Genomic DNA, 23538 nt, shown 5'->3' on the forward strand with positions numbered 1-23538 from the left:
GAAGTGAAAATGCTCGCATATGCGGACGACATCGCGTTGTTTTGTCGGGATAAAGAAAGTATTGAAATCCCGATCGCGGAAGTGTTATCATACTGCAGAAATACAGGCAGTGCTATCAACTTTGATAAATGCCTAGGGGTATGGATCGGCAACTGGGTAGACCCTCCGAGTACGTTTGTGAATATCCAGTGGACCGTCACGCCGGCAAAGTATCTCGGGGTGCCGCTTGAGCACTACCGTGACACAGTGGATTACTGGAATGCTGAAGCAGAAAGAGTTCGTGAGTGCACACTTAAATGGGGGGGCCGCAATTTCTCAATGTTTGCTCGCGCGACGGTCTGCAATCTCTTTGCCGTTGCCAAAATCTTTTACGTGCTTCAAGCATTGTGCATGTCAAGGGCCAACATACAACGATTACACAGAGTACTCGCAGTGTTTGTATGGGGTTCAAGCTGGGAGCGCACCAGTCGCACCAATCTATTTCGCTCCGCTAAAAGTGGAGGACTAGGTCTTGCACATTTGTTCATAAGGCAGATTGTGTCGAGGTTTGCTTACTTAGGTGACCAAAAGGACCCGTTTTTGTTAACTATGTTTCAAGTAAGGCTGAGCGAAGCTATACCCGAATTCATCGTTTCGTCCCGCCGGTGCAGTCAAGGTAGATTGCGCGGTTTTCTAAAGGAAGTCGTCTGGGCTTTCCAGCTTATGAAGGTTCGCTTTTCGATGGAATACCTAAGTCGGGTCCCACGAAAGCGCTTATATAAAGACCTGATAGAGGCAATGTTGCCGGTACCATTGTACCGCTCGATGTTCTGCATTGGACCGGAAAAGAACGTGCTAAAAAGAGTAAAACGAATGCCAGTACGCCCATCGGCGAAGTCCTTCTTTTTTCAGCTCCACACCAATACTTTACCTGTCAAACCATGGCTTGAGGAGAAAGGACTTTTTGTGCCTTGGAGCGTCAATTGTTTAATATGTCGGAAGCCCGAAACAGTCGAACACATCTTTCTCGACTGTTGGGATGCGGTATTCCATTGGGATGTTTTACAGAGAACCTTAAAGAAAGACTTACCGATTACGCCATGCGGGATTCGTTTTTTGCCTACTCAAAATGAAGACACTGTACCATATGACTTGTTCATGCTGTTGTCCTTGAATAGTCTATGGAAATGTAGAATGGCCGTGAGACATGCCGAACCAAACCTCCGGTCTGTTAGAGAGTACTTCATCGAAAGCATTTGCTATATCAAGGAATTGTACAGTTTGCAAAAAGAGCAACCAACATGGCTCAGTGTGATGACTGAGCTTGCGAACCTCAAGCGTTTTTAGCCCCCGTGTCAGCCAACCAGTGGCAGACACTTTTATCGTGACCCTCATGTATTGTTATTATCTTGTGTTGTACGTTGCCAAGTCGGTAATAAAGAAAAAAAATCCCCAGTGGCGCAATTGGTTAGCGCACGGTACTTATACGACAGTGCTTGTGAGCCATGCCGGGGTTGTGAGTTCGAGCCTCACCTGGGGAACAATATCTTTACCAACGTCATTTGTGAAATAAGGCCAGCATAAAGACCTCTAATTTATTCCTCCTATGGTACGCGATATGAGCTATTTCAGGTTACCTCCAGAACTCAGTCCCCAGTGGCGCAATTGGTTAGCGCACGGTACTTATACGACAGTGCTTGTGAGCCATGCTGGGGTTGTGAGCTCGAGCCTCACCTGGGGAACAATTTTTTTACCAACGCCATTTGTGAGATAAGGCCAGCATGCAGACAGCTAATTTATTCCTCCTTTGGTACGCGATATGAGCTATTTCAGGTTACCTCCAGAACTCAGTCCCCAGTGGCGCAATTGGTTAGCGCACGGTACTTATACGACAGTGCTTGTGAGCCATGCCGGGGTTGTGAGTTCGAGCCTCACCTGGGGAACAATTTTTTTACCAATGTCATTTGTGAAATAAGGCCAGCATAAAGACCTCTAATTTATTCCTCCTATGGTACGCCGATATGAGCTATTTTAGGTTACCTCCAGAACTCCGTCCCCAGTGGCGCAATTGGTTAGCGCACGGTACTTATACGACAGTGCTTGTGAGCCATGCCGGGGTTGTGAGTTCGAGCCTCACCTGGGGAACAATTTTTTTACCAACGCCATTTGTGAGATAAGGCCAGCATGCACACAGCTAATTTATTCCTCCTTTGGTACGCGATATGAGCTATTTCAGGTTACCTCCAGAACTCAGTCCCCAGTGGCGCAATTGGTTAGCGCACGGTACTTATACGACAGTGCTTGTGAGCCATGCCGGGGTTGTGAGTTCGAGCCTCACCTGGGGAACAATGTTTTTACCAACGCCATTCGTGAGATAAGGCCAGCATGCAGACAGCTAATTTATTCTTCCTTTGGTACGTGATATGAGCTATTTCAGGTTACCTCCAGAACTCAGTCCCCAGTGGCGCAATTGGTTAGTGGGATTCGACTTCCGGCCATCACAGTGAACGGTCGCGGAATGTCTTGCTCCGCAGGAGCGGTTACAGCGGCCCTCGGCCGCGGTTCCCGGTCAACGGAAAAACCTTCTCCGGATTACCAGATGGTTCTACCACAACTGCCTTCAGGTGCAAGTGTTTTGAGCACTATGTTTATCCACGGCGAAGTTAAAGCTCGGCCTTGCCGTGTCGAGCATTTCAGGGATGCGCTTTCGCGACTCATGCTGCTGCCGGAAGTGGTGGCCCTCGGGGCCTATCAGATGAATCATGTGTGGGCCGTAACTTTTTCGAACGAGGCGGCCAAAAAGAAGATATTGGACACAGAAGGATTCCTTGTCAAGGAACACCGTTGCGTAGTCATTGACCCGTGCAACCAGGGTGTCAGGCTCAAGCTCTTCTGGCTGTTGCATGGTGTTCCTGACGAAGACGTCAGAACAGCCTTGGCACCGTTCGGAAGAGTAACTGAAGTGACGAGAGAGAAGTGGAGAGTCCAGGGCTGCAACGACAAAGGAACCACGACACGGTCTGTGGTCCTGAAACTCAAGCCCGGAATGACAGCAGACGACCTACCACACCAACTTCGTGTTGCGGAAGACCTGGCTCTCGTCATTGTCCCGGGCAGAGCACCCCTCTGCCTCCGGTGCCGTGGCACTGGACACATTCGACGAGAATGCCGGGTTCCACGCTGTGGGCTGTGTCGTCGCTTTGGCCACGACGAGACCCAGTGCGTGAGAACGTACGCCAACGTTGCAGGCCCAGGCAGGAGCGAGGACTCGTCCGAGCTTCTCATGGATCAAGAGGACGCCGAAGAGGCCGCCAAAGGAGCAGCTGAAGGGGCGGCGGCTCAGTCTGCACCACTGGTTACGAAGACCGCAAAGGTGAACCTGAAGGGGATAGATGGAGGCAATGTGCCGGATTCTGCGCCTCCACCTGCCAAGGTTCATGTGACGGAAGCTGGTGCTGACGTGACAGGCGCGTCGTCAGAAATCACGCCACCTCCGACCAAAGTGGCTGACGAGCCAGTTAGCGTCAGTGAGGACATGGACCTGACTTCCGACGCTAAGGGCGCCGGAAAGCGGTTGCGTGACGATGTTGAGGACCACAGCCAAAACACCGACGGCGTGGATACCGAAGGACCGACACCAAAAACACCGACAGTCCGACGGTCGACGCTGAAGGTCAAGCCCAACGTGCCGCCAGACAGACGGCCGTCACATGCGCCGCCTCCGCCTTAGCGGAGGTAGTGCCACGGAAAGAACTTTCCGCACCCGATCTTTGATCGGGAGTGATTCTACGAGGACGTCGTTTTGCAGTTGTCGCCTTCAAAGAGCAACACCAAGCATCAGTGTATACAACAGCCGCTATGTTCCCTCGAACCGTGTGAGTAGGGGCCCACCTTAATTGCAGCTAACACAATGGCAAACGAAATTAACATCACCACTCCGCTTCGTTTGGCGACATTAAACGTCAGAGGACTGTCACAGCGGCGAAGACAATGTCAGATTAGCCGCATGCTATTAGAAAAAGACATTGATTTGATGGCAGTCCAAGAAACAAAAATTGAATCAGAGGAAAAAACGGATCGATTGGCAGAAATTTTCAGAACGAATTACAACGTATGCGTTTGCCATGCGAATGGTACTTCTGGTGGCTGCCTTCTTTTTATTAGAAACAGTATTGGGATAACAGAGCAGCAAGTTACTTCATGTCAGGGAGGGCGTATGCTTATTTGTGATTTTTCTTTTTCTGGACTGCTTTGGCGGGCGGTGTGTGTATATGCACCTAATAATGCTTGTGAACGCGAAGAATTTTTTGTTTATCTGAGGTCTTTCTTGGTGTGTGACAGGCACGTTCTAGTGTTTGGCGACTTTAATTGTGTGTGCCGGCCGATAGATAGATCGAAAAAGCTGCTCAGTCAAGATAGAAGCGCAACTGTTCTGCATGAAATTTTGTGTGAAGTTGATCTGGAGGATGTTGGAAGTGTTCTTGGTTCTGACAGTGATGTGCAATATACGCATTTTCAAGGAGACTGCCACTCGAGGTTAGACCGTATCTATGTCCCATTTCTCTTAGTTCCGCTCCTTTCTAGCTACAGTGTCGAATGCATCAGTTTCAGTGACCATTGCTTGGTAATGGTTACGATAGGTACGAAAAGCAAAGAGAAAAAATTTAATTGGCACTTATGGAAACTTAATGACAATTTATTGCAGGATGAATTGTTTCTACGAAGAATAAAAGAGAAATTAGAAAATGTTCTCCTTCAAAATGCGGAAAATGTTGTAGAAGCTTGGGAACTGTTTAAAACCGAAGCGAAAATAATTGCTTTAGAGAGAGCATGCGTGTTGCGGCACAAACAGAAGCAAGAAGAACGTCAACTGCAGTGCACGTTAGCATATCTTTTGAACATGGAAAGAGGCGCGGCTGGTACATTTGTAAGCGATATCAAAGAACTTAAAGCGAAACTTGAAGTCATTGATGAAGAGAGATATCGCGGCGCCGTTTTGAGAGCACGCGCAGAACGAGTATGGTTGGGTGAAACGCCCACCAAGCGAGCGCTAAGTGATGAGAAGAGACACGCATTGAGTAAGGAAATAAAAGAAATAGTTTATCAAGGGCAGCTTACAAACGACAAGGAAATGATAGAACGTGCTTTCGTGGACCACTATAGTACGCTGCTAAGCAAGAGCAGCAAGCGATATCTCGGCGTTTAAAAGTGATTATTTGCCTCTGATGCCGAGAATTGATGGTGAACTTAAGGAAGCTCTTGAAAGGCCTATTTCTGTAGAAGAAATTGAAAAGGCTATCGATGACCTCAGTGCAAGAAAATCGCCTGGACCAGATGGTCTTGGGGCAGCGATATATAAAATTTTCAAAGGTTGAAGTAGCACAGGCTCTGTATCGCGTCATAACGAAGTGTTATGTAACAAAAATGGACGCCTCCTTCCTTCCGACAGACACATGTGGTACTTATACCGAAAGTTACTGACCCCATGAAGCTTCAATCAGTAGAGGCCTACCGACCAATAAGTTTAGCTAACATTGATTATAAAGTATTCATGAAGGTGCTCGCCCAACGTCTTCAGAGTGTAGTGAAATCCCTAGTAGGTACACATCAGACATGCGGTATAAAAGGTAGGACTATTTTCACAAATATACACACAGCGCGAAGCATACTTGAATGCTGCGATTTGATGCAAGATCGTGTAGCTATGCTACAACTGGATTTAGCCAAAGCTTTTGACAGGGTGTCGCACGAGATCCTGTTTCTGCTTCTTGAATACATGAATGTCGGAACAGTCATTTTGGATGGGGTGAAAATGGTTTATGATGGTTGTACAACAAACCTAATTATCAACAACAGACTCAGCAGACGAATTCCAGTACTGTCTAGCATAAAACAAGGGTGTCCGATCTCGGCCTTGCTTTTCGCTCTTTATTTAGAACCTTTCTGTTTAAAGATACTTCAGAGCCATAGTATTCGCGGGTACACGTTTTTTGGCAGAGAAATAAAAGTGTTAGCCTATGCTGATGACATAGCAGTGTTCTGTCGCGATAAGCAAAGCATTGCAGAAGTAGTGAAGGAAGCCCAATCTTTTTGTAGTGTTTCTGGTAGTGCCATAAGTTGGCCAAAGTGTCTAGGTTTTTGGCATGGGAACTGGCAAGATACGCCAGAATTGTTTTGCAGAATGCAGTGGAGTGTGTTACCAGGCACTTATCTTGGGGTTCCACTCGGCAACTACCGAGAGCCAGTAGAATACTGGACGAATGAGAGGGACAGAATGAAAGAACAAACTAACAAATGGGGAGGCCACAACTTTTCGATGTTTGCAAGAGCCAAAGTGTGTAATATGTTTTTAGTAGCTAAAGTGTTTTACGTCTTGCAGGTGCTATGCATGAGCCGATCTTCAGTTCAAAAAATACACAGAGTGTTTGCGGAATTTATTTGGGGTTCAGTATGGGAACGCATGAGCAGATTTAATTTGTTTCACTCTTTGCGCAACGGCGGACTCAGTTTAACTCATTTGTTTTTCAAGCAACTTGTGTCGAGATTTGTTTTCTTTCGTGACCAAAGTGATGGGTTTCTGCGCACGGTGATCCAAGTGAGATTACGTGACGCTTTGCCCGATTTCGTTGTATCGACGCACGCAGTCAAACCGATGGCACTAAAAGGCTATCTGCGTGAAGTTATCACGGCGATTCGTCTTCTAAATGCGAGATTTTCTAGGGAGTACTTGTTTGAAGTGTCACGAAAAAAATTATATAAGGATCTTGTTGACGTTTTTGTACCTATGCCAGTGTATCGTTCTATGTACAACTTAGGGCCTGAACGTGATGTTCTCAAAAGAGTAAGGAATATGCCTGTAAGAGCTAACACAAAATCCTTCTTTTTCAAGCTCCACACTGACACACTGCCGGTTAAGCCATGGCTAAGGAGCAAGGGTTTGTTTGTCCCATGGTCCGTCAATTGCCTTATATGCAATAAGGAAGAAACAATTGAACATATTTTTCTTGACTGTCACGATGCCCGCTTTCTTTGGGACATTCTGCAGCGAACTTTAAAAAAGGAGCTCCCGATTAGTGCTTTTGGAATAAGGTTCTTGCCATGCGCAGAACCTGACGGTGTGCCGGCGGACATGTTAATGTTATTGAGTATGCAAAGCGTATGGAGAACTCGAATGGCTGTACACAATGCTGATGTACATGCGAGGTCAGCCAGATACTATTTTGTTGAAAATGTTGTTTACACACGGGAAGTGTTGAAAATGCAAAGTGACCCACCGGAATGGCTTCAAGTGTTGGACAGTTTGGCTTCGTTGAAGCCATTTTAACATGATGCTACAGTCTTTTAACGACTGGTAATTTTAATCTCGTATTTATTTGACATGTTGTTTTTGTGTATTTGCCAAGTCGGTAATAAAGAAAAAAAAAGTGGCGCAATTGGTTAGCGCACGGTACTTATACGACAGTGCTTGTGAGCCATGCTGGGGTTGTGAGCTCGAGCCTCACCTGGGGAACAATTTTTTTACCCACGCCATTCGTGACATAAGGCCAGCATGCAGACAGCTAATTTATTCCTCCTATGGTACGCGATATGAACTATTTTAGGTTACCTCCAGAACTCAGTCCCCAGTGGCGCAATTGGTTAGCGCACGGTACTTATACGACAGTGCTTGTGAGCCATACCGGGGTTGTGAGTTCGAGCCTCACCTGGGGAACAATGTTTTTACCAGCGCCATTCGTGAGATAAGGCCAGCATGCCGACAGATAATTTATTCCTCCTTTGGTACGTGATATGAGCTATTTTAGGTTACCTCCAGAACTCAGTCCCCAGTGGCACGGATTCTACTTCCGGCTACCGTTGGGTGCGGACGCGGAATGTCTTGCTCCTCAGGGGCGGTTACAGCGGCCCAGCAGGGTCGCGGAAACAGGTTGAATGATATGACAACGCAGCAATATCAGATTATTTTACCGCAGTTGCCTTCAGGTACGACCGTAACGACTACTGTTTTTTTTTTTTGCACGCTGATGTAAAAGCAAGGCTCTACCGAGTCGAGCACTTCCGAGATGCTGTAGGCCGTCTGCAGCTCATGCCAGAAGTTGTGGCCCTCGAAGCCTACCAAATGAACCACGTCTGGGCGATAACATTCAAGGACGGAAAAGGCAAGCAGAAGATTTTGTCAACCCCACCATTCAGCGTTAAGGAGCATCGGTGTGTTGTGATAGACCCTTGCAACCAAGACATCAGCATGAAGCTGTACTGGCTTCTGCACACCACCCCGGACGAAGACGTGAGAACCGCCCTGGCGCCTTACGGCACCATTAGTGAGATATCGAGGGATAAGTGGCGTGTGGCAGGCTGCAATGACAAAGGGTCGCACACGCGTCTAGTGTCTCTGCGCCTGAAGGCTGGCTATACTGTGGAAGACCTACCACATCAGCTCCGCGTCGGTGAGGACCATGCACTAGTGCACGTACCAGGCAGACCGCCGCTCTGCCTCCGGTGCCACGGCACCGGCCACATACGGCGCGAGTGCCGAGTTCCACGCTGCGGGCTCTGTCGTCGTTACGGCCACGACGAGACCCAGTGCGTGCGTAGTTACGCCAACGTAACAGGGGCTGGCAGAAATGACACCGTGAATGAGCACCTCATGGACCAGGCCGACGCGGAGGAAACCACCAGTGGGGGCGGGGTTCCATCAAGTTCTGGAAGCCAGCCATCAGCGGAACCGTCGTCTGAAAAAGCTGGAGCAACGAAAGACAGTGAGGACGGTAAGGTCAGTGACCTACAAGAGCCAAAAGAAGACGACAAAGCCGTTGGAAACACAAGTGCTCCTGCGACCGCGATGGAGACCTATGAGGTCGAGCCTAACAAGGAAGAAGCTGACAAAGACGGAGGGAAAAGCGCCACTTCTGCGATCTCAAAGAGGCCGCGTGAAGGGTCTGAAGACATCGGCAACAGCGACGAAGCCTCTGCTGGTGAGCCACTCCCGAAGACGGCAGTCGTCAGAAGAAGTTCGTTTAAAGTGAAACCCAACGTGCCGCCAGACAAAAGAGCGGCACCGACAGTGCCTCCGCGTTAGCGGGGCTGCTGTCCGGAATACGACTAAGAGGCTGAACAACGGACGGACAAGCAGCGAGTGTCGCCAATGTGTGACGCTAAGGAAGACGCTTCCACCTCGCCTCAAACAGCGAGGCCACTTCTTGTAGGGCGGCGAGAGACTGTAAGTCTGAGTCCGGGAATTATGAACCAATCGCAGTGCGGTCGGCTTGAATCATCGCTTTCAGTGTTTTCTAGAACAGCATCAGCGTTTCGGATAGGTACGCTTAACGTAAGAGGATTGACGGCAAGAAAGAGACAAGTCCAGTTAAAACGGCTGTTAACTGAAAATGACTTGGACATCTTAGCGCTACAAGAATCAAAAATTGAGAGCGAGGAGCAGACTGACCGCATGATTGATAATTATAAAGCAAACTTTAATGTCTGCGTGTGCCTTGCCGTTGGAAAATCTGGGGGATGTGTTATCTTTTTAAAAAGGTCAATTGGTATTATTGAAGAAAGTGTTACAACTTCACAAGACGGCAGATTAGCACTTTGTGATCTTGCTTTGCATGGTAAAAAATGGCGAATTATTTGCGTATACGCACCTAATACCTGCTCCGACAGAAAATGCTTTTTTGATTACGTAGGTACTTTCTTAGAGTATGATAGAATTGTAATGTTACTAGGACATTTTAACTGCGTTTGCATGTCCGAAGACACGGCTAATAATAATCCCGTTCGTGATAAAAGTGCACTACAGCTTCGTGCTTTAACAGAAAACTGTGACCTTGTAGACGTTGATGCTCTTCGTGGGAATCATGTAGCAGTTTACGCACTTTCAGCTTCAAAGCCACGCTAGATTAGACCGTGCGTACATTTCCGGTAGTATTTTGGCATTGTGTCGCAACTACATAGTTAAACATGTTAGCTTCAGTGACCATGTTCTTGTAATGTTCCAAATAGGAAATAAAAGAACAACAGCTGCATTTAACTGTGATCTATGGAAATTAAATGAAAACCTTTTGAAAGACGAAACATTTGTTAAACTGGTGGGTCAAAAGTGTCAAGAGGCTTTGCTTATTGATACATGTTTTAGCGCGGTTTGGGAGAATTTTAAAAGTGAAGTTAAAATGTGTGCAATTGAGAGGTCAAGCGTCATACGGTACAAAGAAAGACAAAAAGAAAACGAGCTACAAGCCACACTTGATTATCTTTTAAAAGCAGATAGCACGATACGCGGATTGTTTAGAAAAGAAATTAAAGAAGTGAAAAGACAGATGGAATGCATTGCGGAGGAAAGATAAAAAGGCGCCGTGGTAAGGGCACGTGCGGAAAGGTTCTTGGTGGGCAAAGCACCCACCAAACGCGCGCTCGCTCAAGAAAGAGGTATGCCACAAAAAACGTGATTAAAGAAATAAGATATCAGGACATGGTTTCGTCAGACCAGAAGGTTATCGAAATGGCTTTTCTTGAACGGTACCGAAGATTGTTGGGCAACGAAGTTGAAATGCTAGATCCGTTTGTAAAAGAGTTTCTGGCGCTTATGCCCAAACTAGACGAGGACGTTAAAAGCGATCTTGAAAGATTCATCACAATAAAGGAAGTTCAGCAAGCGATTGATGAGCTTAGTAACGGCAAGACACCTGGACCAGACGGCATCGGGGCAGCCTTTTATAAGTTTTTCAAGGCAAAAATGTCAGAAATGCTTCATCGTACCATAACACAGGCCTATGACGTTAAACAAGTGCCCATATCTTTTAGGAAAAGCCATAGTATACTTATACCGAAAACTGAAGACCCTGAGAGATTGCAGTCGGTGGAAAATTACAGGCCCATAAGTCTGACAAATGTCGACTATAAAGTGTATATGAACGTCATTGCAACAAGACTTCAAACAGTAATTACCGGTATTGTTGGTGCGCACCAAACGTGCGGAATAAGAGGAAGAAGTATCTTTAACAATATTCATACTGCAAGAACAGTTTTAGAGTGCTGTGAAATGTTAGGTGGCCATATAGCCATGATTCAATTAGATTTGGAAATAGCATTTGACAGGGTGTGTCATAGCATACTTTTTGCACTGCTGGATTATGTCAATGTAGGCGCGGTAATAAGCGACGGTGTGAAAATGGCATATGATAATTGTCAGACTAAACTTGTAATTAACAAAAAACTCAGCGAAGACATAACCGTACGTTCTAGTGTCCGTCAAGGATGCCCCGCCTCAGCCTTATTGTTTGCTATTTATTTAGAGCCATTTTGTTTAAGAGTGCAGAACAATAAAAAAATAACCGGATATCAGTTTTTATCGCAAGAAATGAAGGTTTTGGCATATGCAGATGACATCGCGATTTTTTGTGAAAATAAAGAGAGCATAAAAGAGGCGGTCAGTGATGCAAGAGCCTTCTGTAGACTCACTGGAAGCGCCATTAGTTGGCAAAAGTGTCTAGGATTTTGGCACGGGGCTTGGGAATCCAGACCAGACCAAATTGAAGGGATCAACTTTAGCACTTCTCCGTCCAAGTACCTGGGCATCCCATTAGGATGCTATAACGAAAATGCCGAACAGTGGACTGACCAAATGGAACACATTAAGACACAAACAACAAAATGGGGTGGATGCGACCTGTCGATATTTGCACGCGCAACAGTTTGCAATGTGTTTCTAGTGGCCAAAATTCTTTATATGCTACAAGTGCAATGCATGTCGAGAATGTGCGTCCAAAAGATTCACCGAGTTTTTGCTATCTCTATCTGGAGATCCACTTGGGAGCGGACTGGCAGGATAAATCTGTTTCACTTTGTTGAGAAGGGCGGGCTTGGCCTTTCGCACTTGTTCCTTAAGCAGATTGTTTCACGATATTTTTTCTTGCGTGATCAAAGTGATGGTTTTCTACGTAGTACAGTCATGCAAGTGCGCCTGCGGGATGCGCTGCCGGAGTACATTGCGTCGTCCTTTCACGCACCGCATGTAGCGGCGAAAGGATTCTTGAAAGAAGTTGTTCATGCTGTTCGCTTTCTCAAAGTGCATTTTTCGCTCGATTATTTGTCATTAGTAACCAAAGAACAACTGTATAAGGATTTAGTTGACGTGTTATGCCCTGTCCCTTTGTATCGGGCAAAGTATGCATTAGGACCCGAACGCGATGTACTGAAACGTGTAAAGAAAATGCCTATCAGAGCATCAACTAAAACAGTTTTCTTTCTGCTGCACAGTGGCACGCTCCCTGTTAAACCATGGTTAAAAGAAAAATGGTATTTATCTACCTTGGGGTGTAAATTGTATGATATGCAATAGGCCAGAAACAATTGAACACATTTTCTTAGATTGCTCGGATTCAATTTTCTTGTGGGACGTCTTACAGAGGACTTTTAAAAAGGATTTCCCGCTCACGCCATTCGGAATTCGGTTCTTGCCTTTTGAACAAACAGGAGGCGTGCCATGTGATATGATGATGCTGGTTACCATGCATAGTGTCTGGAAAACAAGAATGGATATTAGACACGAACATGTTGATCCCAAGCCAGCGAAGATATATTTTGCTGAAACTATTACATATGTTAGAGATGTGTTCAAGGCTTTTAACGAGCCACCTGAATGGTTGCATATAATTGAAAAATTATTGGAGATTAATCCTTACTAACCAAGCTACACGGGACATGCTGTCAGTCCGGTTTTTAGTAGGTGTAGAGATTTGTCTTGTTATGTTGAATTCAGAGATATTAATTCTTGTGTGATGTGTACTTGACGAAATCCGGAAATAAAGAAAAAAAATCCCCAGTGGCGCAATTGGTTAGCGCACGGTACTTATACGACAGTGAGCCATGCCGGGGTTGTGAGTTCGAGCCTCACCTGGGCAACAATTTTTTTACCAACGCCATTTGTGAAATAAGGCCAGCATGCAGACCACTAATTTATTCCTCCTTTGGTTTGCGATATGAGCAATTTTAGGTTATCTCCAGAACTCATTCCCCAGTGGCGCAATTGGTTAGCGCACGGTACTTATACGACAGTGCTTGTGAGCCATGCCGGGGTTGTGAGTTCGAGCCTCACCTGGGGAACAATTTTTTTACCAACCCCATTTGTGAAATAAGGCCAGCATGCAGACCACTAATTTATTCCTCCTTTGGTTTGCGATATGAGCAATTTTAGGTTATCTCCAGAACTCATTCCCCAGTGGCGCAATTGGTTAGCGCACGGTACTTATACGACAGTGCTTGTGAGCCATGCCGGGGTTGTGAGTTCGAGCCTCACCTGGGGAACAATTTTTTTACCAACCCCATTTGTGAAATAAGGCCAGCATGCAGACCACTAATTTATTCCTCCTTTGGTTTGCGATATGAGCAATTTTAGGTTATCTCCAGAACTCATTCCCCAGTGGCGGATTCTGCTTCCGGCCACCGAGCGTGACGGACGCATGATGACGGGCTCCGTAGGAGCGGCTTCAGCGGCCCAGAGCGGCCGCGGTAACAGGAGTGTCGTTGCGGACAACGAGTACCAAGTTGTTTTGCCGAGTTTGCCAACAGGGCGTTTTGTTGTGAACACCGTTTTTTTTACATTGTGACATCAGGGCCCGCCCATACCGGGTGGAAGATTTCCGCGATGCGCTCGCCCCGTTATCGCTCCTGCCGGAAGTGGTGGCTCTCGGGGCCTACCGTATGAGCCATGTTTGGGCCGTGACCTTCAAAGACAACGAAGCTGTGAAGAAGATCGTCAGTGTTGGTGAGCTACAGGTCAAGAAGGGCCGATGCCTCGTCATTGACCCCGCCAACCAGGATTTACGCTTAAAAGTGCATTGGCTGCTGCACACCGTTCCAGACGAGGACGTGCGTCTTGCCTTCGCGCCGTTTGGAAAGGTCACGGACGTCGCCCGCGACCGGTGGCGGGTGCATGGCGTGGCTGACAAGAACTCTACCACAAGACTGGTTACGCTGAAGTTGAAGCCGGGCGTAATGCTTGACGACCTGCCACACCAGGTGAGCGTCTCCGGCGAGCTGGCTCTTGTGGTTGTGCCGGGCAGGGCCCCTCTCTGCCTACGCTGCCGCGGGACGGGCCATATTCGTCGCGACTGCCGCATTCCGCGGTGTGGTGCCTGCCGACGCTTCGGTCACGAAAAGAGTCAGTGCGAGCGGACGTACGCTAGCGTGACCGGACCCGTGAGCAACGACGACAACTCCGCCCTACTCATGGACGAGGCGGATATGGAAGACACATCGACCACGGCTAAGGAAGCAGCTGGCGAGGTGGCAGAGTCGGAGGCACGACCTCAGAAACAGGGGCAACATGTCGATGAAGCCGTCGACACTGAACAGCAAGAGCAAGTGGAGGGCACTGTAGCCATGCCGAACCGTGAGGAAGAGAGCCCACCTGACCCGCGAGCGGCCTCCACCCCCCCTGAACATGAAGACATGGACACCCATACCGGGCTTGCCAACTTGCAGGCGGGGAAACGTCCGCGCGACCAGACCAATAGCCTGGCTACGACGCAGGACAGCAGCGGCGGAGACGAGCCACCGCCCAAAGCGCCAGGTATGAGGAGACCAACCTTGAAGCTGCGGCCGAACATTACGGCCGATCCACGGCAGGCGGGTAAACTGCCTCCGTAGTTCTGTACTGTGTTTTGCTTGAGGCGGGTTGGGGGGTTCGTGAGTGCAATGGCCGTCACCCTGAGCGCTATTCTCTTGGATATGTGTCAGGAAGGAGGGCCCGAGTTGCATGTCAGTGTTGTTTTCGAGAGGTCGGGTTGTGTTCCCATTTGTGGCACTCAACGCGGTTATCGGCGCGTCATTATCAACACTCGTCCCTGCGTAACTGTGACGGGCACCATTTTACCGTGTAGCCATGGCAGCTAATATCGAAGGAGCGCTACGTGTAGCCACGTTAAATGTACGAGGGCTCGGTGCAAGAAGGCGGCAATGTCAGCTAAGTCGCCTACTCTTAGATAATGACTTGCATCTTGTGGGAATCCAAGAAACCAAAATAGAGAGCCAAGAGCTAACCGACAGAATGGTGTCCAATTTTCGTGCGCACTTCGACGTGTGTGTTTCTCACGCTGTTGGTGGATCAGGTGGTTGCGCTATATTCATTCGAAGAAACTTTGGCATTTGTGTGAAGTCAGTGTTTTCGTGTGAAACAGGTCGCCTTTTAGTGGCTGATTTTTGTTATTGCGATATGGATTTCCGAGTCATTTGTATCTACGCGCCGAATATTGAAACAGACCGGCGAATCTTCTTTGAGCGACTTGAAGCGTACGTAAACTGCCACAAGGTGGTCATACTGCTGGGGGATTTTAACTGTGTGTGCACTGTTGACGATCGCGCAAAAGTTTCACGCGTTCGCGATAAGAGTGCTGTATTGCTAAATGCGCTGGTGCACGATTACGACTTGGAAGATATCGGTAGTGTCTTCGCCAGCGGTACCCACCCGCAGTTTACGCACTTCCAGCGTGATAGCCACGCTCGGCTAGATAAATTATATGTGTCAGCCGAATTGGTGCCCTTGTGTAGTGAATATGATGTGCAACCCATTGCATATAGCGATCACTGCTTGGTAACTGCCACTTTCGGGAAAAGACAGATCAAACACACCTTTAACTGGGACCTCTGGAAATTGAACGCGCAGTTGCTGGATGACGATGCTTTCGTTGGTGCCGTTGCGAAGGAACTAGAAAACCTGATTTCAGTCGAATTAGCAAGCTTCGCCATTAAATGGGAAGAATTTAAACAGAAAGTAAAAACAATGGCTATTGAAAGAAGCAGTGTCCTTCGGCATAACCTGAAAAAGGCAGAAACGAACCTTCGCCAGCAACTGCAAATTTTCATCTGCATGGAAAGTGTCCAGCCTGGTGTGTATGTTAACGAAATAAAGGAAGTGAAAGCCGAACTCGAAAGGATAGACTCTGAGAAATACAAAGCCGCCGTTGTGCGATCAAGGTCTGAGAAGCTGTGGGCGGGAGAAGCGCCAACAAAACGAGCTCTCTCAGACGAGAAAAGGTACGCATGTCGGAAGGAAATCCGCCAGCTAGCTAAAGGCAATGATATCACGTCCGACAAAAACGACATCAAACAAGGGATCGTCGATCACTTCAAAGCCTTCTTAGGTCAACCACGTGAACCTAAAGATGGCTACCAGACGGAATTCCTTTCATTGATGCCAAAGCTCGATGAAGAAGTTAAGGCACGGCTAGAACATCCCATTACCCTGAGTGAGATAGAGTGCGCAATAGACGAGTTGGCGCCCGGTAAAGCACCTGGGCCTGATGGCTTAGGGGCTATTTTCTATAAAACGTTTAAGTCAGCGCTGGCTCATGTCCTCCATCTAGTTATCAGCGAAGCGTATGACCGAAAAAGATTGCCCTTGTCCTTCACAACCTCGCATATTGTGCTAATCCCGAAGAGTGATGATGAAAAGAAACGCTTGTTGCCTGGCTCATATCGCCCGATAACTCTAGCCAACGTTGACTATAAAATATTCACGAAAGTTTTAGCAAAACGACTGCAAAGTGTCATCAAAACAGTGGTAGGGCCGCACCAGACTTGTGGCATTAAGGGGCGCAGTATTACAACAAATGTACACGTGGCTCGAAGTGTGCTAGAGTGTTGCGATGCGATTGGCGATTACGTCGCGATGATGCAGATCGATTTGGCAAAAGCCTTCGACCTCGTCTCGCACAAGGCTCTACTATACATACTTGAACACACGAATGTTGGCAGTGTGATAACGGAAGGTGTCACGATGGCGTACAAGAACTGCTCAACGCGAATTATTGTTAATGGGGAGCTCAACGATAGCTTTCGTGTGCTCTCGTCGGTGCGTCAAGGATGCCCGCTTTCGCCCCTTCTCTTTGTTGCTTATCTCGAGCCACTCTGCTTGGCCATTAAAAACAACGAACGCATAACAGGCTATCGACTACAGGCAGCACACGTTAAAATATTGGTGTATGCAGACGACATCGCGATTTTCTGCACTGATAAAGCGAGCATTATAGAGGCAACTGCTGTTGTCGAAAAGTTTTGCAATTCAACTGGAGCCCAGATAAACTGGGATAAAAGTTATGGCTTCTGGCATGGGAGTTGGGAAGACAAGCCGGAGACCTTTTCTCGAATGAATTGGTCAAGGTTACCTACACAGTACCTGGGGGTGCCTCTCGGAAGTTACCGTGAGCCCGAACAGTACTGGCTCGACCAAGTTTCGACAGCAAAGGAAAAGGCTGACGGTTGGAGAGGCAAGCAATTGTCAATGTTTTCTAGAGCCACTGTTTGCAACCTTTTTTTAGTTTCCAAGATATGGTATGTTATGAATGTGTTGTGTGCTGCGCGGGTAAGCGTACAAAAAATTCACCGCATTTTCGCCACTTTCATTTGGGCCTCTACCTGGGAGAGGACGAGTCGAACAAATTTGTTTTTCCCGGTCAAGAAAGGTGGGCTTGGTCTGGTTCACTTGTTTTTGCGACAACTTGTGTCACGCTTTGTGTTTCTGCGGGATCAAAATGATCCATTTCTTCGAACACTAATTCAAGTACGGCTGAGTAGACTTCTTCCAGGATTTGTTGTTTCGTCGGCTCAGAACATGCCGGGAACCGTGACTGGGTACCTGCGTGAAGTGGTGCTGGCGCATAGGATGTTGAATGTGCGTTTTTCGCTGCAGTATCTGTCCATCGTTACAAAAAACAATTGTACAGAGATCTTGTGGACACGATGCTACCTGTACCTTTGTACCGTTCGCCACACCGTGGAGGCCCCGGACAGGACGTTCTAAAAAGAGTCAAGAAAATGCCAGTAAGGCCATCAACTAAGTCTTTCTTTTTCAAATTAAATACAAACACACTTCCCGTTAAGACCTGGCTTCATAGCAAGGGTATTTTCATCCCCTGGACAACGGACTGCTTTTTATGTAAAAAAACAGAAACAATAGAACATGTTTTCCTAGATTGCTGCGACCCGATCTTTCACTGGGACGTTCTGCAGAGAACGCTGAAGAAGCAGTTACCCCTGGACCCGTATGGAATACGCTTCTTGCCAATAGATACCTCAGAGGAAGTACCGTATGACCTCATTATGGTCCTGGGCCTCCACGCGATGTGGAAAACTCGCATGCAATTTGAACATGCAGACATCGTTGTGAAACCGGTGCGAGAACACTTCATTGAGAGTGTTGTTTACGTGAGAGACGCATACAAAGTACTGCCTGATCCACCACAATGGATGTCTGTATTGGATGAACTGGTGTCACTGAAAAGATTTTAGTGCTGTGTTGGCCAAAGTGTGGCTGGCACGTTTTATCATTTGTAACATTTGATTTTGTACGTCGACGACGGCAATAAAGAAAAAAAAACATTCCCCAGTGGCGCAATTGGTTAGCGCACGGTACTTATACGACAGTGCTTGTGAGCCATGCCGGGGTTGTGAGTTCGAGCCTCACCTGGGGAACACCTTTTTTACCAACGCCATTTGTGAAATAAGGCCAGCATGCAGACCACTAATTTATTCCTCCTTTGGTGTGCGATATGAGCAATTTTAGGTTATCTCCAGAACTCATTCCCCAGTGGCGCAATTGGTTAGCGCACGGTACTTATACGACAGTGCTTGTGAGCCATGCCGGGGTTGTGAGTTCGAGCCTCACCTGGGGAACAATTTTTTTACCAACGCCATTTGTGAAATAAGGCCAGCATGCAGACCACTAATTTATTCCTCCTTTGGTTTGCGATATGAGCAATTTTAGGTTATCTCCAGAACTCATTCCCCAGTGGCGCAATTGGTTAGCGCACGGTACTTATACGACAGTGCTTGTGAGCCATGCCGGGGTTGTGAGTTCGAGCCTCACCTGGGGAACAATTTTTTTACCAACGCCATTTGTGAAATAAGGCCAGCATGCAGACCACTAATTTATTCCTCCTTTGGTTTGCGATATGAGCAATTTTAGGTTATCTCCAGAACTCATTCCCCAGTGGCGCAATTGGTTAGCGCACGGTACTTATACGACAGTGCTTGTGAGCCATGCCGGGGTTGTGAGTTCGAGCCTCACCTGGGGAACAATTTTTTTACCAACGCCATTTGTGAAATAAGGCCAGCATGCAGACCACTAATTTATTCCTCCTTTGGTTTGCGATATGAGCAATTTTAGGTTATCTCCAGAACTCATTCCCCAGTGGCGCAATTGGTTAGCGCACGGTACTTATACGACAGTGCTTGTGAGCCATGCCGGGGTTGTGAGTTCGAGCCTCACCTGGGGAACAATTTTTTTACCAACGCCATTTGTGAAATAAGGCCAGCATGCAGACCACTAATTTATTCCTCCTTTGGTTTGCGATATGAGCAATTTTAGGTTATCTCCAGAACTCATTCCCCAGTGGCGCAATTGGTTAGCGCACGGTACTTATACGACAGTGCTTGTGAGCCATGCCGGGGTTGTGAGTTCGAGCCTCACCTGGGGAACAATTTTTTTACCAACGCCATTTGTGAAATAAGGCCAGCATGCAGACCACTAATTTATTCCTCCTTTGGTTTGCGATATGAGCAATTTTAGGTTATCTCCAGAACTCATTCCCCAGTGGCGCGACGCGATAAAATGCACAACAACTCAACGCAATCATTGCAGGCTATGATTTAGTAGACGTGGGAAGCGTTTTAAGCGGAAACAGTGTTCTTTTTACTCACTTTCAAGGTGAGAGTCACGCTCGACTAGACCATCTATACGTATCAGCAAGCCTCGCGCGCACAGTCACTAGCTACACAGTAAAGCATGTGAGCTTCAGTGACCACAGCCTGGTAACCTGTACAGTGGGCGAGAAGCTTAAAGGGTCTAACTTTAACTGGGAACTGTGGAAAATGAATGACACAATCTTAAGTGATGAATGTTTCGTAAAAACTGTAAAGGAAAAAATTGATGGGATGCAAATGGATGTCACATCAAACTATGCTGAGCTATGGGAGCAGTTCAAAATTGATGTGAAAATGAGTGCAATCGAGAGGGCTTGCGTGATACGTCATAAAGCAAAACAAAGAGAGAAAGAACTACAAAACATGCTGGATTACTTTCTAAATGCGGAGTGCACAGCGCCGGGATTTTTTTCTAAGCAGATACGAGAAATTAAATGCGAACTTGAAACGTTGGACGCCGAAACTTATCAAGGGGCTGCGATAAGAGCACGAGCCGATCGACTGTGGCTCGGAGAAACGCCAACTAAGCGGGCGCTCAGTGACGAAAAGAGTTACGCTTCTAAGAACATAATTAAAGAAATATGGTTTAACGACGCAATGTCTAAAGACCAAGAAGTCATTGAGAAAGCTTTCGTTAAACACTACCGAGCTTTGCTGGGTAGGCAGGTGCCCGTTACGGTAGAGTTTGTTAACACTTTTCTAACGCTTCTGCCGAAACTAGAAGATGAAATTAAAGAGGGACTCGAGAGCCCTATCACGGCTAAAGAAATTAAAGAAGCCATTGAAGACTTGGGTAAAGGAAAAGCGCCTGGACCTGACGGCCTAGGAGCTTCATTCTATAAAACTTTCAAGGTGGAACTAGCTGAGTTACTTTACCGTGTTGTTGCGGAAGCTCATGAAACTAAGCACTTGCCGCCATCATTCAGGAAAAGTCACGTCGTACTTATACCGAAATCCAATGAAGCGGTAAAGCTGCAATTCGTTAATGGATACAGGCCTATAAGCCTCACGAACGTGGATTACAAGATCTACATGAAAGTGCTTGGAAAAAGACTGCAGACAGTTATCAAGTTAATAGTAGGTCCTCACCAAACATGTGGTATCAGAAAAAGGACAATAATGTCGAATATTCACGTCGCTAGGAGTATATTGGAGTGTTGCGACGCAAACCTCGAACGTGTAGCAATGGTTCAATTAGACCTAGAAAAAGCTTTCGACAGGGTCGCTCACAGCATACTCCTTGCAGTGTTAGAACACATCAATGTAGGAAAAGTGATTCAGGACGGAGTAGCCATGGCCTATGAGAAGTGTTCAGCTCACCTGGTAATCAACAAAAGAATTAGTGAAAATATACCAGTGTTATCCAGTGTGCGCCAGGGGTGCCCTTTGTCCCCTTTACTTTTTGCCATTTTTCTTGAACCTTTCTGTCTGAAAGTACGGGAAAACAAAAATATTCGCGGCTACCGTCTCTTAACGCAAGAGGTAAAAATATTAGCTTACGCAGATGACATCGCGCTTTTTTGCATTGATCAAGAGAGCATTCGGGAAGCAGTCAAGGATGCAAGAAGGTTTTGCGCTCTCACCGGGAGTGCCATAAGTTGGCAAAAAAGCTTAGGCTTTTGGCATGGTGAATGGGATAACCGGCCTGCAATGGTCGAAACGATACCGTTCACTGATACGCCAGCCAGTTATCTTGGTGTTCCTTTAGAATACTATCGCGATACTACCACGCAATGGACCGAGCAAACCGAGCGGCTTAAAGCACAAACAACGAAGTGGGGTGGCAAGAATCTGTCAATATTCGCGAGAGCCACGGTGTGCAATGTGTTTCTTGTAGCCAAAGTGTATTACATGTTACAATTTTTATGTATGTCGCGAGTGTGTGTACAGAAGTTGCACAAGGTGTTTGCTTTGTTCGTGTGGGGGTCCGGATGGGAGCGCACGAGTCGTTTGAATCTGTTTCATTCAGTGCAGAAAGGAGGTTTGGGGTTATCGCATTTGTTTTTGAAACAGATAGTGTCGCGATTCATATTCTTGCGAGATGAAAGCAATTGTTTTTTGCGGTGCGTTATCCAGACGCGATTAGGTGACGCACTGCCAGAGTATGTAGTGACGTCATGTGCTAGAAGGAAAGTAGTTGTCCGAGGTTTTTTGTTCGAAGTGATAAGTGCTTTCCGTTTTTTAAAAGCACACTTTTCTATGGATAACCTTAGTACTGTCGCAAGAAAGCGATTATATAAGGATTTAATAAATATAATGTGTCCCGTGCCAATATACCGTGCAATATATGCACTGGGGCGAGAGCAGAACGTGTTGAAGCGTGTTAAAGGAATGCCAGTAAGACCAACGACAAAAACCTTTTTCTTTATGCTACACACTGGCACGCTTCCTGTCAAGCCATGGCTGCAGGAGAAAGGGATCTTTGTACCCTGGAGTGTTAATTGCCACATCTGCAAGAAACGGGAAACAATTGAGCACATTTTTCTGGAGTGCTGGGATTCAGTCTTCCTTTGGGATATTCTACAAAGGACCATTAACAAAGAATTCCCATTAACACCCTTTGGAATCCGGTTTTTACCTTTTGATGAGACAGAAGGCGTGCCATGTGACATGGTGATGGTACTCTGCATGCACAGCGTGTGGAAAACACGAATGGCGGTGCGGAATGAAGATGTACGCGCAAAACGGGCAAGAGAATACTTTATAGAAAACATCTTGTTTATTCGCGAAGTCTACAAAGTACTCAGTGAACCACCTGAGTGGTTACCAACCTTTGAACAGCTTGCAGCCATTAAGCTGTTTTAAACATTTACTGACAAGGTACACTTGCACCTAGAACTGTACTGTCTTTTTCTGTTTTGAATTCGAGGCGGTGAATTCCTGTTGGTTGTATATATGTTGTTATGTAACAGGTAATAAAGAAAAAAAATTCCCCAGTGGCGCAATTGGTTAGCGCACGGTACTTATACGACAGTGCTTGTGAGCTATGCCGGGGTTGTGAGTTCGAGCCTCACCTGGAGAACAATTTTTTTACCAACGCCATTTGTGCAATAAGGCCAGCATGCAGACCACTAATTTATTCCTCCTTTGGTTTGCGATATGAGCAATTTTAGGTTATCTCCAGAACTCATTCCCCAGTGGCGCAATTGGTTAGCGCACGGTACTTATACGACAGTGCTTGTGAGCCATGCCGGGGTTGTGAGTTCGAGCCTCACCTGGGGAACAATTTTTTTACCAACGCCATTTGTGAAATAAGGCCAGCATGCAGACCACTAATTTATTCCTCCTTTGGTTTGCGATATGAGCAATTTTAGGTTATCTCCAGAACACATTCCCCAGTGGCGGATTCTGCTTCCGGCCACCGAGCGTGACGGACGCATCATGACGGGCTCCGTAGGAGCGGCTTCAGCGGCCCAGAGCGGCCGCGGTAACAGGAGTGTCGTTGCGGACAACGAGTACCAAGTTGTTTTGCCGAGTTTGCCAACAGGGCGTTTTGTTGTGAACACAGTTTTTTTACATTGTGATATCAGGGCCCGCCCATACCGGGTGGAAGATTTCCGCGATGCGCTCGCCCCGTTATCGCTCCTGCCGGAAGTGGTGGCTCTCGGGGCCTACCGTATGAGCCATGTTTGGGCCGTGACCTTCAAAGACAACGAAGCTGTGAAGAAGATCGTCAGTGTTGGTGAGCTACAGGTCAAGAAGGGCCGATGCCTCGTCATTGACCCCGCCAACCAGGATGTACGCCTAAAAGTGCATTGGCTGCTGCACACCGTTCCTGACGAGGACGTGCGTCTTGCCTTCGCGCCGTTTGGAAAGGTCACGGACGTCGCCCGCGACCGGTGGCGGGTGCATGGCGTGGCTGAC

At 47.1% G+C, this 23538-nt stretch overlaps 1 protein-coding gene and 17 non-coding genes across 18 annotated transcripts; all 18 read left to right on the forward strand.

Moving 5' to 3' along the window:
* The first annotated feature begins 318 nt into the window (after positions 1–318).
* Positions 319–1326, forward strand: LOC125944231 (uncharacterized). Its single transcript, XM_049664557.1, has one exon. It carries the CDS (start codon positions 319–321, stop codon positions 1324–1326), a length of 1008 nt encoding a protein of 335 aa, XP_049520514.1.
* A 102-nt stretch (positions 1327–1428) lies between these two features.
* On the forward strand, positions 1429–1520 carry Trnai-uau (transfer RNA isoleucine (anticodon UAU)). Its single transcript is given in 2 exon segments — positions 1429–1466; positions 1485–1520. It is a non-coding gene; the product is annotated as a tRNA-Ile (tRNA).
* Positions 1521–1629: 109 nt separating this feature from the next.
* On the forward strand, positions 1630–1721 carry Trnai-uau (transfer RNA isoleucine (anticodon UAU)). The gene is given in 2 exon segments: positions 1630–1667; positions 1686–1721. It is a non-coding gene; the product is annotated as a tRNA-Ile (tRNA).
* A 109-nt stretch (positions 1722–1830) lies between these two features.
* Positions 1831–1922, forward strand: Trnai-uau (transfer RNA isoleucine (anticodon UAU)). The gene is given in 2 exon segments: positions 1831–1868; positions 1887–1922. It is a non-coding gene; the product is annotated as a tRNA-Ile (tRNA).
* Positions 1923–2032: 110 nt separating this feature from the next.
* Trnai-uau (transfer RNA isoleucine (anticodon UAU)) lies at positions 2033–2124 on the forward strand. Its single transcript is given in 2 exon segments — positions 2033–2070; positions 2089–2124. It is a non-coding gene; the product is annotated as a tRNA-Ile (tRNA).
* A 109-nt stretch (positions 2125–2233) lies between these two features.
* Positions 2234–2325, forward strand: Trnai-uau (transfer RNA isoleucine (anticodon UAU)). The gene is given in 2 exon segments: positions 2234–2271; positions 2290–2325. It is a non-coding gene; the product is annotated as a tRNA-Ile (tRNA).
* A 5273-nt stretch (positions 2326–7598) lies between these two features.
* On the forward strand, positions 7599–7690 carry Trnai-uau (transfer RNA isoleucine (anticodon UAU)). Its single transcript is given in 2 exon segments — positions 7599–7636; positions 7655–7690. It is a non-coding gene; the product is annotated as a tRNA-Ile (tRNA).
* A 5100-nt stretch (positions 7691–12790) lies between these two features.
* On the forward strand, positions 12791–12876 carry Trnai-uau (transfer RNA isoleucine (anticodon UAU)). Its single transcript is given in 2 exon segments — positions 12791–12828; positions 12841–12876. It is a non-coding gene; the product is annotated as a tRNA-Ile (tRNA).
* Positions 12877–12985: 109 nt separating this feature from the next.
* Positions 12986–13077, forward strand: Trnai-uau (transfer RNA isoleucine (anticodon UAU)). The gene is given in 2 exon segments: positions 12986–13023; positions 13042–13077. It is a non-coding gene; the product is annotated as a tRNA-Ile (tRNA).
* A 109-nt stretch (positions 13078–13186) lies between these two features.
* Trnai-uau (transfer RNA isoleucine (anticodon UAU)) lies at positions 13187–13278 on the forward strand. The gene is given in 2 exon segments: positions 13187–13224; positions 13243–13278. It is a non-coding gene; the product is annotated as a tRNA-Ile (tRNA).
* A 5074-nt stretch (positions 13279–18352) lies between these two features.
* Positions 18353–18444, forward strand: Trnai-uau (transfer RNA isoleucine (anticodon UAU)). Its single transcript is given in 2 exon segments — positions 18353–18390; positions 18409–18444. It is a non-coding gene; the product is annotated as a tRNA-Ile (tRNA).
* A 109-nt stretch (positions 18445–18553) lies between these two features.
* On the forward strand, positions 18554–18645 carry Trnai-uau (transfer RNA isoleucine (anticodon UAU)). The gene is given in 2 exon segments: positions 18554–18591; positions 18610–18645. It is a non-coding gene; the product is annotated as a tRNA-Ile (tRNA).
* Positions 18646–18754: 109 nt separating this feature from the next.
* Positions 18755–18846, forward strand: Trnai-uau (transfer RNA isoleucine (anticodon UAU)). Its single transcript is given in 2 exon segments — positions 18755–18792; positions 18811–18846. It is a non-coding gene; the product is annotated as a tRNA-Ile (tRNA).
* Positions 18847–18955: 109 nt separating this feature from the next.
* Trnai-uau (transfer RNA isoleucine (anticodon UAU)) lies at positions 18956–19047 on the forward strand. Its single transcript is given in 2 exon segments — positions 18956–18993; positions 19012–19047. It is a non-coding gene; the product is annotated as a tRNA-Ile (tRNA).
* A 109-nt stretch (positions 19048–19156) lies between these two features.
* On the forward strand, positions 19157–19248 carry Trnai-uau (transfer RNA isoleucine (anticodon UAU)). The gene is given in 2 exon segments: positions 19157–19194; positions 19213–19248. It is a non-coding gene; the product is annotated as a tRNA-Ile (tRNA).
* Positions 19249–19357: 109 nt separating this feature from the next.
* Positions 19358–19449, forward strand: Trnai-uau (transfer RNA isoleucine (anticodon UAU)). The gene is given in 2 exon segments: positions 19358–19395; positions 19414–19449. It is a non-coding gene; the product is annotated as a tRNA-Ile (tRNA).
* A 3155-nt stretch (positions 19450–22604) lies between these two features.
* On the forward strand, positions 22605–22696 carry Trnai-uau (transfer RNA isoleucine (anticodon UAU)). Its single transcript is given in 2 exon segments — positions 22605–22642; positions 22661–22696. It is a non-coding gene; the product is annotated as a tRNA-Ile (tRNA).
* Positions 22697–22805: 109 nt separating this feature from the next.
* Trnai-uau (transfer RNA isoleucine (anticodon UAU)) lies at positions 22806–22897 on the forward strand. The gene is given in 2 exon segments: positions 22806–22843; positions 22862–22897. It is a non-coding gene; the product is annotated as a tRNA-Ile (tRNA).
* The last annotated feature ends 641 nt before the right edge of the window (positions 22898–23538 follow it).

Source organism: Dermacentor silvarum, chromosome 3 (assembly GCF_013339745.2).
Source record: "Dermacentor silvarum isolate Dsil-2018 chromosome 3, BIME_Dsil_1.4, whole genome shotgun sequence".
Taxonomy (NCBI): domain Eukaryota; kingdom Metazoa; phylum Arthropoda; class Arachnida; order Ixodida; family Ixodidae; genus Dermacentor; species Dermacentor silvarum.

Excerpts from the sequence above, each read along its gene's own strand:
- LOC125944231 (XM_049664557.1), top strand. The coding sequence starts at position 319 with ATGTTTGCTCGCGCGACGGTCTGCAATCTCTTTGCCGTTGCCAAAATC.